General features: G+C 37.6%; 1 protein-coding gene across 1 annotated transcript in view; it reads left to right on the top strand.

Moving 5' to 3' along the window:
* The window catches only part of LOC120528881 (zinc finger protein 585A-like), a 65,705-nt gene that overhangs the window by 23,975 nt on the left and 27,471 nt on the right, over positions 1 to 14,259 (top strand). Inside the window, exons 3-4 of the mRNA XM_039752958.1 lie at positions 829 to 1,643; positions 9,657 to 9,788. Coding sequence (XP_039608892.1) covers positions 829 to 1,643; positions 9,657 to 9,788 — 947 coding nt within the window. The remainder of the gene's footprint in view (positions 1 to 828; positions 1,644 to 9,656; positions 9,789 to 14,259) is intronic.

Here is a 14,259-nt window from a genome sequence, read left to right as displayed (position 1 = left end):
TATGCTCGGATTTTCTTTTCCTAGTTAGGATTCTTGCAGCTGTATTCTGCATTCATTGTAATCGATTGATATCTTTTTTGGGTGGTCCTGAGAGGAGTGCATTACAGTAATCTAGTCGAATAAAAGCAAAAGTGTGAACTAATTTATCAGCATCTTCCAATGTTATAAGAGATCTAAGTTTTGGTATACTGAAAAAAGTGCTGTCCTAGTAATCTGATTAACATGTGATTTAAAATTTAGGCCAGAGTCAATCTTCTTCTTCTTCCTTCGGCTGCTCCCATTTGGGGTTGCCACAGCGGATCATCTACGTTGTCTACATATTAACTTGGCAAAATTTTACACCGGATGCCCTTCCTGACATAACCCTCCCTATTTATCCAGCACAAAGAAACACACTGGTTTGTGCATCCCCTGCGGCTGGGTTAGGTCAGAGTCAATAATTACCCCTAATTTTTTAGGCGCCCATCACAGGCGGTTTTTCATGACAGCAGTGAACTCATTTATGAATGGATCATATTTTTCAACAAGATAATGCTTTAAGATAAAGAAAGGAATATGACTAACTAATGCAGTGGGGTAAAATGAACTATTTCAAATAAAATTCACCACCATACATGAAGAAGTCAGCATACCCTGTATGCATGAAACTCCTTGTCTAATCATTGTCCATCTTATTTAGGCGGCTTCTTGTGATAAATATGGGGTTAATTCTAGTGCTGTATGTAGACATATAAAATAAAATTTCCACCTGGTTTTGTTTCCTATCAGTGTTTTTTTTTTGTTTTTTTTTCAATTGTTAAAACTATGTATGTTTTTTTTCCTTTAAAGCAGATTTGCAAGAGAATATGAGCTTTACCCTGCCTTCAGTTGCACAGGCCTCCCCACAGCACATGGCTCAAGAGAATGACAACATTATGAAGGAATTCACATTGACGTCAGGCAAAATACAGTCACCCATTTCACAGTACAGTTCTTTGTCTGTGGAAAAGCCAATACAGTTGGACTCTATAAAACCACGTAAATGGAAACGTAGTGCAAAACCAGTGGCGTATATCTGCCAAGAGTGTGGGAAAAGTTTTAAACGGAAATCTAACTGTAATGAGCATCAGAGGATTCACACTGGAGAAAGACCCTACTGCTGTTCTGAGTGTGATAAACGATTTACGGATCGCTCCCACCTTCAGAGACACAAGAAAATCCATACTGGAGAGAAGCCACACTGTTGCTCTGAATGTGGCAAATGTTTCTCACGCAAAGGTAGCCTTCAGAAACACACAATAATTCACACTGGCGAGAAGCCCTATTGCTGTTCTGAATGTGGCAAGCAGTTCATAGCAAGACAACAGCTTCAGAGGCACAAGAGAATTCACACTGGAGAAAAGCCCTATTGCTGTGCTGAATGTGGTAAACGATTCTCACAACTGAGTAATTTGTACATTCATAAGAGAATTCACACTGGTGAGAAGCCACATGGCTGTTTTGAATGTGGCAAGCGATTCTCCCAATTAAGCAACCTTAAGACACACACCAAAATTCACTTTGGCGAGAAGACACATTGCTGTCCTGAATGTGGCAAGCAGTTCTTACATGCAAGTGCTCTACAGAAACATACAAGAATTCACAAAGGAGAAACATCCCAGCAATGAAAATGGATTGTCATTACTAAAATTAAAACTTTTCTGGCTCCGAAATTGTAGCTTATGTACAGTTTGTGTGTTATATATATAAAAAATCTAATGTGACGTTAAAGTGATATTTCTTTCACTCTGGCATGTTGTTTAAGACAGCCTTAGTTAATGACAAACTATCTTAAAAAAAACTTCACTTTGATAATTGTTGTAATGAAAATAGGGGAAGTGTACCTTCATTTGGTGAGCTGACATCTTCAAGAACAAAATATGAGAAAAGATTAGGGGTAAGTATAAATGATAAATAAAAGACATGACCTGAATATGGAAAGATTTATACTGTCAATAAAGTAGCAACTGTTAACATTCCTATTTGTATACCTTATCTTCAGAGCAACAGAGTGACTGCAGATACATTTACAGGAAATTTTTACACAAGACGAAGAAGGCATGTGCATCTACATTATAAATATAATTAAAGTCGTGTTATCCATTGCTGGGACATGATGTAATAAGATATAAACTGGCCTCCTATACTGATTTTCACTTTTAAAATAATAGGCATTTACCATGAAAATGTGTGCAGGCAACCATCCCCATTAAATCACATGTAGTTTCCTGATACCTTTGCACTATTGTTATTTGGTTAGGACATTAAAATAATCATTACCAAGCATGTCTGAATGCTTAAACTTAAAAAAAGTGGTGATTTCATATAAAAAATATCTAACATGTGGTTTGGGGGCTTGTAAAGGAAATTCTACGTGGAAGTGACCTTGGCACTTGTACGATTTCATGAAAGACATTGTTTTATTCAGATTTGTGCCCTCACGTATCATTACATCAATCCTTTTATATACCTGGTAATCAAAAATAGAAAAGTCGCTTATAGTTCAAACTTTATTTGTCCCCGGTCGAAATTTGGCTTTTTATAGAAGCTCTTTAAATAAATAAATTAATATACAAATAGGTAAATAAATAAATATGCACACACACACTTTGGCCTGAACACACACCAGAATGGCTATAAAGCAAGAAATCTAAAAAGAAAAACTTCTGACTTGGCTGTCACAGTCAGATTCAGTTATGTTAAACAAAACTAAAAGAAAAAATCAGGAGAAATGTGATCTTTAAATAAAAAATCTGACAGATCAATTGGAAAGGTTTGCTCAAGAAAATGATAAAAGTGAGGTAAAAACCACAAAATGGAAAAGAAGAAGAGAAAAATCCCAAACAGCAAGCTGATTTTGTGCAGCAAGGATTTCCATACTTACTTATTGAAGGTGACCCTTTATTGACTGTGTGTATGTTTTATGCTCAGAATTCCATGCCCATAGTAGTTTAAAACTAACTAAACCTAAGACTTTAGAAACAGTGCATCACAGACAAGCTAAGAAGAGCAATTGTATTCTCACATCGTCAGGACAGTGAGATACATGGTCAGCAGGAAATTGGGAAAGGAAAATTTTTGATTAGTTAGAAATAGCTATTTAATGGCCACATGCTATAAGTCTCACATAACTGTTGAAAGCCTTGTTCATCCAGCAGCCTTTGCAATGAGTAAAGTCCTACAAAGCGATGATTCTTTATCTATTATAATCTATGATTGCAAATTATTAGTTACTACATCTTTTGACTTGTGGCAGTCAGCTTTTGTTACCTGTCCTATTGCACTTGCTGAACAAACAGGCCTTAGCCTAATGTTACTTGATTATGTTTATCTCTGTTGTAAGTCGCTTTGGATAAAAACAGCTGCCAAGCAAATAAATATAAATGTAAATGAGCGTGCTTGCTAGCTTGAAAAAAAAAATCCCCCCTTTTTGTAATATGGCTGAGCAAAACACTGATGACCTGACACAAAACTTAAAACGTTTTCTGATAGCTTCTTTTTTTATTTCAAAACATTCCAATATATATCAATAAATTATTTTTTAAGCAATTAGATTCAACAGTAACCTCATTTATTTGGAACTCAAAACACCCACATATCCAAAGAGCAACCCTACACAGACCTACGGCAGAAGGTGTCATGGCTCTACCCAACTTTCAGTTTTATTACTGGGCAGTAAACATACAAGCCTGGACACAAACAGATGAACATACACAGGCCTGGTCTGCAATAGAAGTAAAATCCTGCAGTACTTCTTTATATTCCCTGCTTTGTGCCCCAATAAATGCAAGTTATCGTCAATATACTAATAACCCAATTGTGCTTAACTCAATCAGAATATGGAACCAATGTAGAAAGCATTTTAAGATGGAGAAGCTTCTATCTGTGGTACCTCTGCAAGAGAACCACCTCTTTCAACCTTTGCAAACATATGCAGTTTTTAATATCTGGAAAAAATTTGGGATTAACTTGTTTAGAGATCTTTATATAGACAACATCTTTACATCCTATGAACAATTACATTCCAAATTTAACATTCCAGCTACACATTTCTTTCACTATCTTCAAATTAGGAAGTTTGTTAAAAAGAACCTGCCCGATTTTCCTCATCTTGCACCCTCGTCCATGCTGGAAAAAATATTGCTCAATTTCAAGGACTTAGACACCATCTCTGTAATATATAAAATTATTTTACAGTCCCTCCATTTCAAAGATCCAAGAGAACAATGGGAAAAAAGATCTCTTAATCAATATATCAGAAAAGGAGTGGAAAATAGCAATGCAGAGAATTCACTCAAGCGCCATATGCGCAAAGCATACAATTATTGAACTCAAAATTATATATCGAGCACATCTGTCTCGCCTAAAACTCTCCAAAATGTTTCCAGGGTAAGATCCAACCTGAGAACGCTGCAATCAAACCCCAGCCTCACTGGGTCAAATATTTTGGTCCTGCACCAAATTAACATCATTCTGGACCAAAATTTTTAATTACCTTTCAGACAGCCTTGGTGTCACAATCCCTCCTAACCCATTAACAGCTGTGTTTGGTGTTCTTCCAGATGGGTTTAAAGTGGAGAAGGACAAACAAATTGTGATTGCATTCACTACACTTTTGTCACACAGACTAATTTTGGTAAACTGGAAGAATCCTAACTCTCCTGTTTTAAGTCAGTGGGAAGCTGAAATTGGACAAAATCAAATACTCAGTTAGAGGATCTGTACAGATTTCTTTCAAAACATGGCAGGATCTAATCAATAATATTTTAGAATAAGCTTTTAAAGCACCAAGGAAGCAATTATTTCTGCATTTCTTTTTCTTCTCCGTTCATTTCTATTGCTTATCAAACTCATCAGTTTAGGTATGTTTACAAGCCTTAAGTTTTACTCCATTGGCCTTGCTCTCTCTTTCAGGGGTTGGGGTCGACTTGTCCTCAATCCTACTTTTTGTAAAAATTGATTGATTTGTATGGAATGATTACAATAAAAATAATAAAAAAAACCAAAAAAAGCTTCTACATCTTTCATAGAATTCACACCAACACTCGTGGCTGTGGTTGAGCATGAGCAGAGCAGACTGCTCCACACACACACACACACTCACACACACATGCACATGGTACTTGAAAGATGCTATTGCTATGAATGTTAAACTACTTTGTTATTTTTTAGTTTCCAACTATACAGGCATCACCAACTGGTGCCCCAATGCTTTATGATATCTCTGTCTTCTTGTTAATATATTGATACTGTACTACAGGTAGTCCCCAGGTTACGTACAAGATAGGGACTGTAGGTTTGTACTTAAGTTGAATTTGTATGTAAGTCGGAACATGTACAATATTGTAATAAATGCTATTGTTGACTGACTGTAAAAAAAAAAAAAAAAGTTTTCTGATAGAAACAGATCTTTCCATGTTTGTGGGGGAAGTGATTGAGAGGGTGGCAGTTATGACCTTCATGTTACAAGCATTCGAGGATTTTTATTTAGTAAATTTTACACAAGGAAATGTGAAATTTGCCTTCTCACCTAAAACCAATAAACACAAAGCGAGAAATGGGATAAAGGTATGCAAAAGTTACACTGCACAGATGTAAAGCTCTATACTCCAAGGATATTTTTTATTATCTCCAATAATTTTTATTAAAAAGTCATATGGCACTGTGAAGAAATGACTTTCTGGAGCAGTTTATGTAGGTTTTTAAAGTAGCTCTCCTCCTTGACTTACTGAAGTTAATTTCTAGGTAAAATGGGTGTCTGCCATCAGCTAAGGTGATTGTATAGCTTGTTCAGCATCGCTTTCTGGCACCTATTTCTGTGTCCACTTTAACTTGAGCAGACTTGCAGTCTGGTAATCTGCTGGAGCTTTTTACATTTTGATTTGTCAGGTAATAAAGCCAAAACTGATAACAAACTGTGATGAACTGATAACGTGAGGTCCTTGTCCACTTTTAATGGCCTGACTTTACAAAAGAGAAATAAGTACTGATTGCAGTGAGAATGGATTTTTTGTATTAATATTCAAATTTAAATTATTATAGTATACATACTTTGTCACTATTTTACCTCCTTTTCCATAACAATAATAACATTTTATGTATACGACATTTTACAAATATGTACGTAGCTCAACGTGCTTTACAAGATGAAGAAAGAAAACTTTATAAAAATAAAAAAGTAAAATAAGATTAGGCAATACTAAATAACAAAGAATAAAGTAAGGTTGGTAGGACAGATAAAACAAAACAAAAAACTCTGGAGGGCTGGAGAAAAAAAAAAACAAAATCTGCAGGGGTTCCAAGGCCATGAGACCACCCAGCTCCCACCAGGCATTCTACCTAACATAAATGATCTAAATCCATCCTCATGGATTTCAGGCTTCATGTGGAAGAATTAGACGCTGATGGTCATGTGGACATCTGGCCTTCAATCCATCAATATAGGGACTGCACAGTGCCTTGATGAGGTGGTGGCGGCGCAGATTGCCACCACAGAAAACCAGAAAATGAACAGCAAGAGAAAGGAATTAGTATGGATTGTGAATCCAAGATAAAAATAATAATTCAATGCATATACAGCATATAAGGGTTACACTAAAATGTGGATATGAGAAAACCATGTTATAATAATGGATTTGTAGCAGATTTTTAAAGTGATTCACTGTATTAGCCTGGTGAATTTCAATTGGTAAGCTATTCCAGATTTTAGGTGCATAACAGCAGAAGACGACTTCTCCACTTTTTACGTTTAGCTCTTGGAATTATAAGGAGATACTCATTTGAAGATCTAAGGTTACGATTTGGAGTTTAAGGTGAAAGACATTCTGAAATATAGGATGGAGCGAGATTATTTTTAAGGATTATTTTTTAAAGATTATTTAAAGCTTTGTAAACCATAAGCATGCATAACAATCAGAGCAGGGTTGAACTTGCAGATATCCAGAGGTGGGTAGTAACGAGTTACATTTACTCCGTTACATTTACTTGAGTAACTTTTTTAAAAAATTGTACTTCTAAGAGTAGTTTTACCACACCATACTTTTTACTTTTACTTACAATACAATACAGTACAATACAGTTTATTTTTGTATAGCCCAAAATCACACAGGAAGTGCCGCAATGGGCTTTAACAGGCCCTGCCTTTTGACAGCCCCCCAGCCTTGACTCTCTGAGAAGACAAGGAAAAACTCCCAATAAAAACCTTGTTGGGAAAAATGGAAGAAACCTCGGGAAAGGCAGTTCAAAGAGAGACCCCTTGCCAGGTAGGTTGGGCGTGCAGTGGGTGTCAAAAGTAGGGGGTCAATACAATACAATATACAATATACAGTATACAGTATATACTTGAGTACATTTGTGAGGAAGAAACACTACTCTTACTCCGCTACATTGGGCAACACTCGACTCGTTACTTTTTTACATTTATACATTAAACTATGTTTTTGCAAGAGAGAAAGTTGCCAGTGGATCTACTGCATGACTGTTTCACCAATCAGATGTAGCCATGCTGTCACATGACCACACACAAACTTCCTGCGTCTTGCAGCCTGTCAGAGACTTTTTAGTCATGCAGGGCTCCTGTTCACTGCTAAACGGTCACAGCTTCACAGCAAGAGCCAGATTGTCTTTTCTCCTTTTCTTTGATCCCCCCTTCTTTTTTGTGCTGACCTGTATATATACACTTCTGTCTCGATGGGCCTTAAGCACACGCCGCAGGAAGCCAATAAATCAATTGAGAACAATCGGACCCGTTCGTGCAGGTGCAACTCGCTCCAACTACCTCATTAACTCCCTGTGGTCATGCAATTGCTCCCACGGAGGGTGACACAGCTTTATGGATTTGAAACTGGATTTTTTTTTTTTTTTGAAGCCATGGACCCGCTACACCACAAAGTGAATATGCAGTATTATACTGTCAGTGTACAGCATATCTTGTCACTGTAAGTAGTTTGCTTTGTTCAAACATACATGTTACCTACTGTAGGTATCGACTTCAAAAGCTTTGTTGTGAAAAACTGAGATTTGGAACATTGTGTTATTTGTGCATCTTTATTTTGTAAAGATGTGATTTATTTTTACTCATTTTTTATTTTATTATTTGGAAATAGCAGAATTTGAACATTTTTATATATTTTTGTCTGTCTTATTACAACATTTCTAAAAAACAAATCATTTATTATGTTCAAACAGTTACTCAGTACTTGAGTAGTCTTTTCACCAAGTACTTTTTTACTCTTACTTGAGTAAGTTTTTGGTGGACTACTTTTTACTTCTACTTGAGTAATATTATTTAGAAGTAATGCTACTCTTACTTGAGTACAATTTTTGGCTACTCTACACACCTCTGCAGATATCTCTGTCTCTTAAAGTCAAATATTCTTTCTTTAGTGCTTTTGACATTCAGAGTTAGGCCATTATTATTGCACCAATTTACTGAGCAGTCCACTTAATTGAAGTAATGAATTCCTTCCTCCCCAGAGAAGCGTCCTATCCACACATTTAAATAAGTGAATAGTGGTCCAGAATATGTTATGTAATAAATGGGTTAACATTTATACTGCTCAGATTCTTAATTAGTATGTGAAGCTGGATGGTATTGAATGCCATAGAACAATCCAGAACTAGGGTTCTGACATACGACTCAGACTTTACAAAAAAAAATAAAAGAGTAGATATGATCAAGGATAACCAGCAGAACATCTTCTACACTTCTACTAGCACAGTAAGTGAACTGGTGTTATCTTGAAATGACACAATCTGCATCATTAAATGTTTTTCACTAAATGTTCAAAGCATGTCAATGTAATGGAAGTGAGCACCTCTGGCCTGTAGTCATTCAGACAACTTGGCCTGGAGATAACGATTGACTTTTTTCACAGATCAGTTGATCTTGTCAAAAAGTTTGTTAGCTTTGTCTCCCCAAGGAAGCCCATCATAGCTTTTATGTTCAGAGATCAGGATTCAGATGTTTTCTGGCATTTTGGAGAGTTCCCATCTCCCCAAGAGAACCCCTGAACTTCTCTTAACTTGCCATTCTCCTATTCCTTCTTCTCTGACTTTAAGAGATGGAGTGCATGTGGTTATAAAGGAAGGTTAAACCTTCACCTGATTGAATTAAAGTCACTTCCGGTTACAAAATTAGTGCATTGTGATAGGCGAGTTCTACTGTCCATCTTAGTTGTCATCCATTGAATTATAGATCTTTGTCCTTGCTTGAGTTCACTTCACACCTTTTGGCTAAAGAGGTCTGCAGAGGGGCCTCTGGGGATACATCAGTGCAACTCTGATTTACATGTTTATTTTCAGATGAAGTCCAGGCAGATTCTGGTACAAGCTGGAGTTCAGTCACTTAGTTTGGAATGCAAGTTGGTGAAGGTGCAGCTGGATACCTGCTTTCCTATTAAATCTCCTTTTTTAACAGGCCTGATGTGTCACAAACCCTAACAGAATGGGCAGTGCCCACTTTGTTCTGTACTGTCATGTTTTTCGTTTTTTGAGTGCTCTGAATTTATGTTACTGTATGTTCCTCGCAATATAGAATATATTCTGTTTAGGATTGGGCCTGAAAATTTATGAGCTTTGATTTAAATCGTGATTACTGTAATTCTCTTAATTTTTTTAATCCATTTAATTTTTTTAAGCTAATTTTCTTTACCAAAATGAGGGTGAGGCCAGTGGGGGTGCTGGAGCATAAAGACAATGCCAAGGACATGTCTAGCCTGTGCACCCAAAGAAGGCAAGGCTCACTCCCTCCACCCATGTCAGGAAAACAGGTAGGCTTGCTTTTTTTTGCCAATAATTGTCATTATAGTGCTACCAACTGAATACTGAGGGCATTAAAAGCATACTGGTGATTTGTTGTATCACACTCAGACAGGATGCCAAGAAACAGTCTGGCTGGAGGAGGCCATGCCTCAGACAAGCTGCTAGAGATGGTCACCAACACTGGGTTAGTCCCCCAGATTTACCAGGAGATCAAAAGGCTGTATCTGGTGCTTTGGCCACAGGTTATGGGATCCTGGCCTCTGACCAACTCAGCAGAATTGCTGGTGCACAAGAAGAATAACCAGGAGAACATCTCACAAGAGAAGGGTAGAAAAAGAGCCAGAGATCAGCAGTAAGGCAAAGAACTAAGCTTATGTTTTGTCTCTGTGTGTACCTGCCTTCCATTGTATCCTCCCCAAACCCTCACCTTCGGTTCATAAACCCACATTTTAGATCATAATCTGCCATGTTGGGGCATTATTTAGGAGTGGCTCAGATGCACCCTTTTAGATAACTGGCTTTAAAAGTTCAAAGATACCTTTAACAGAATAGCGACTGACTGGCAAATGAAAGTGGACCTGGGAAAACAACTGCAATTCCCAGTTTACATCACAGAGCCCACTATAAGACATAGATATTGCGCTGTTCTCTGATTCGTCAAAGCATGTAGTTATGCTGGAGCTCACGGTTCCTTGGGCGGATTGAAAGGAGGATGCCAGCGAGATGTGGAAAGCCAAGCATACAGATTTAGTGGAAGACTGACATACATGCAGGTGGTGTTCACAGCATGTGCCCATAGAGGTGGGCTGCAGATATTTTGCAGGTCAGTCTTTGTTCAAGGCCTTCAGCCTCCTACTCATTAGTGGTTCACATGAAAGAATGGCCAATAAGAAAACAAAAGAGGTGAAAGAGAAAAGCCCTCAATGTGACTGCGATTTTGGGGCTGGGGTGTGATCTGTGGTTACATGTTACTTGGACACAGGCCTGGAACTGATCACTTCATGTTGGGATGTCTTGGTGAGAGTATTTTATGTTGAAAGACCTGAAACACCTGATGACTTCAGGTTCTATCAGTAATGATGTGTCCAAATGATATAAAAGCAAATACATATGTCAAAAATACAAGCATGCCCTTTAAGGGAGAGGAAAATGTAAAACATCTGGCTTGGAATGACAGGGCCAATGCAAATCTTAAAAAAAACTATAAATATACCGTAATCACAAGGGGGTTCTACTGAGCCCCCAAACCTCAGACATATTATTACCTAACATAGTTCAAACAAAAAATATTTGTCAAAGACACATTCCAGTAATCACCAGCCAAAAGATCAATACCAGAATACAAATGTGATTAATTTCTTCCTCATTTTTTCCAAGTGTGTCGCCCACTATCTCCTGACTGTGATTCCCCAATGTAAGACGGTAGGCTCCTTTTTAAGTAAACCCAGGACTGCTTCTGGGGTCACCATACTGCCTGTTGGGAGCACTTCTGGGTCACATGGAAACCAGTGTTGTCCTTCCCTGGCAGTGCCCTCTGGTGCTACCCAAGGACCTCAACAAGGCTATTCTTGCGGACTCCAATTCCCATACAACCCTACAGGTGTCCTGATCAGCCTTGAGAAACACTGCCACCTTCTGTCTGGAAGTATGAACTGATGTTGGAAACCATGTTCACCCAGTCCATTTATTAAGTTCAACCCCAGTGGGGACAAAGGTTAAAGGGCATTCTGGCTGAGTTGTGTCTCTGTTCTTGTAATCCTTCCATTATGGTGTCACGGCTGAGAAAGAATTCAGTCTCCATCCTGGTTGGGATGCCTGTCTGACCTCCATGGCACTTACAGTATTTATAAAATATCAAAAATAGAACAAAATATATTTTTAAAAAAAGTCAAAATAATGGGCAAATCACTTCTGAAATCAAATAGCAAAAACCATAAAATTCACCAGGAGAAAAGCATGTCAGGCAGAGGAAGTCTCGATATACAAGATAGTTCAAGCTCAAGATGATTGTTGTGTGTATATGTTTATTATGAAATTCTTATTTACATGTTGATGCAGGAAATTGAATGATGGGCTGCTTGTTATTGTGGTCATAGCAGGCATACAAGGCATTAACTTTAACGGGGAGAGAAAATGTGTATCAGACTGCTTTAGCTGATAGTTTAGCTAATGCCTAATCCTTGGCAAATCATCACTGCTACTACATTCAGACTCCATTTTACTTACTCTGTTACTTTAGTCACAGATTGATGTTCTGAATTCATACCTAAATTTGTTGTTTCCATATCCACATGTGAGAATGCATTTCTGTGTGCCTTTGGTGAATTTCCAATGTCACTGGTGAAGACGCTGTGGTTTGGTGATGCCCACAAAAGACACAGGTCTATATATTTGCCCCTGCATATAGGTCTGACCACATCCTTCTTAATATCCTCCCTGTTAAGAAAATCCATACACCTGAACAAACTCGGTTCTCACCGAATACTTATTCATCATTAATGATCGCTCAACAGTGCCCCCTACTGATTATAACCTCAATTCATTTTACATGCTTCTTGCATACTAGTTAAGCCCTTAGCTTGTATAGCTTGGTGATTCTAGAGTTATGTATTGCAGAGGAATTAGCTAATTCCGAGGAATTACTCAAAGAAGGGGACATGACCCCACAATGTAATTGATTCTTCCTGAGTTTTTTTTAATGTAGTGTGATTATTACTGACTACAGTGAGCTGTACTTATTACTGGCAGCAGCCGAGTTTGACTTAATAAAAATGGATTAATTTCTCTCTTCAGCGCACGCACATGTATAATGCATTCACTTGTACAGAACTTGTCTGCATAATTTCTTATGTTGAGGTAGGATACAAGACGCAATGCGAATAATGCACACCAACCAGTAGTAAGCAGGCACATAGAATGTATGCAGAACCTCCATGATACAAGTGAAACAGACCGACTTACTTAATGCCCCAGTAAAACTCTCACGTAAAGGTGTACATTGTTCTTTATACTTGTTATTTGTTCGCAGACAATTCAGTTTAGCTCAATAGCACCCTCTACAGACCACAACCAGTATCTGATTGTTACGGAGGTGCCAAACATACAAACTGACCTACCCAGTAAAAATATTTCTCATAAACTAATAGAATATGTTTTTGGTTTTGCTGAGTGTGTTGCTAAATGAATAGCAACTACTGTAAGGACCTATTCTTCTTTAATTTTTTTAATCCATCCATCCTTGAATAGATACATTAGAATTAAAAGTCAAGACGGAGGTAAAAAGCTTAGGGGTAATTGTTGACTGTAATCTGAATTTTAAATCGCATATTAATCAGATCACTAGGACATCATTTTTTCACCTAAGAAACATAGCAAAAGTTGGATCTCTTATATCTTTGAAAGATGCTGAGAAATTAGTTCACGCGTTTGTTTTCAGTCGACTAGATTACTGTAACGCACTCCTCTCAGGACTACCCAAGAAAGACATAAATCATTTGCAACGAGTGCAGAATGCAGCTGCTAGAATCCTAACTAGGAAAAGAAAATCCGAGCACATCTCTCCAGTTTTGATGTCACTATACTGGTTACCTGTGTCATTCAGGATTGACTTTAAAATTCTGCTTATGGTTTATAAAGCCTTAAATAATCTCCCCATCTTATATATCGAATGTCTGACACCTTATATTCCAAATCGTAACCTCAGATCCTCAAATGAGTGTCTCCTTAGAATTCCAAGAACAAAGCTTAAAAGAAGTGGTGAGGCGGCCTTCTGCTGCTATGCACCTAAAATCTGGAATAGCCTGCCAATAGGAATTCGCCAGGCTGATACAGTAGAGCACTTTAAAACACTGCTGAAAACACATTACTTTAACATGGCCTTTTTATAACTTCAGTTTAACTTAATCCTGATACTCTGTATGTTCAATTCATCATAATAACTATTCATGGTGGCTCTAAAATCTGTACTGACCCCAACTCTCTCTTCTGTTTCTTTTTTCCAGTTTCTTTGTGGTGGTGGCCTGCGCCACCTCCACCTACTCAAAGCTTCATGATACTCCAACAATGATGGACGGATTAAAAGGCAGAACTCTACGTGACCATCATCATCATCAAGTCCTTCCGTGAAAACCCTAAATCCAAAGAAGACTGTTTCATTTATGTTAGGTAGAATGCCCAGAGGGGACTGGGCGGTCTCATGGTCTGGAATCCCTACAGATTTTATTTTTTTATCCAGCCTACTGAATTTTTTTTTTAGTTTTTTCTGCCCCCTCGCCATTGGACCTTACTTTTATTCTATGTTAATTAATGTTGACTTATTTTGTTTTCTTATTGTGTTTTTTTATTTTTCTATTCTTTATTATGTAAAGCACTTTGAGCTACTGTTTGTATGAAAATGTGCTATATAAATAAATGTTGTTGTTGTTGAATTTCTTGATACCAACCAATCTGGCTTCAAGAGGAACCATTCGACTGAGACGG

Source organism: Polypterus senegalus, chromosome 4 (genome assembly GCF_016835505.1).
Source record: "Polypterus senegalus isolate Bchr_013 chromosome 4, ASM1683550v1, whole genome shotgun sequence".
In the NCBI taxonomy this organism is placed as follows: Eukaryota; Metazoa; Chordata; class Cladistia; order Polypteriformes; family Polypteridae; genus Polypterus; species Polypterus senegalus.
Note: the sequence above shows the minus strand (reverse complement) of the source record. Positions and strands in the feature narration are given on the sequence as shown.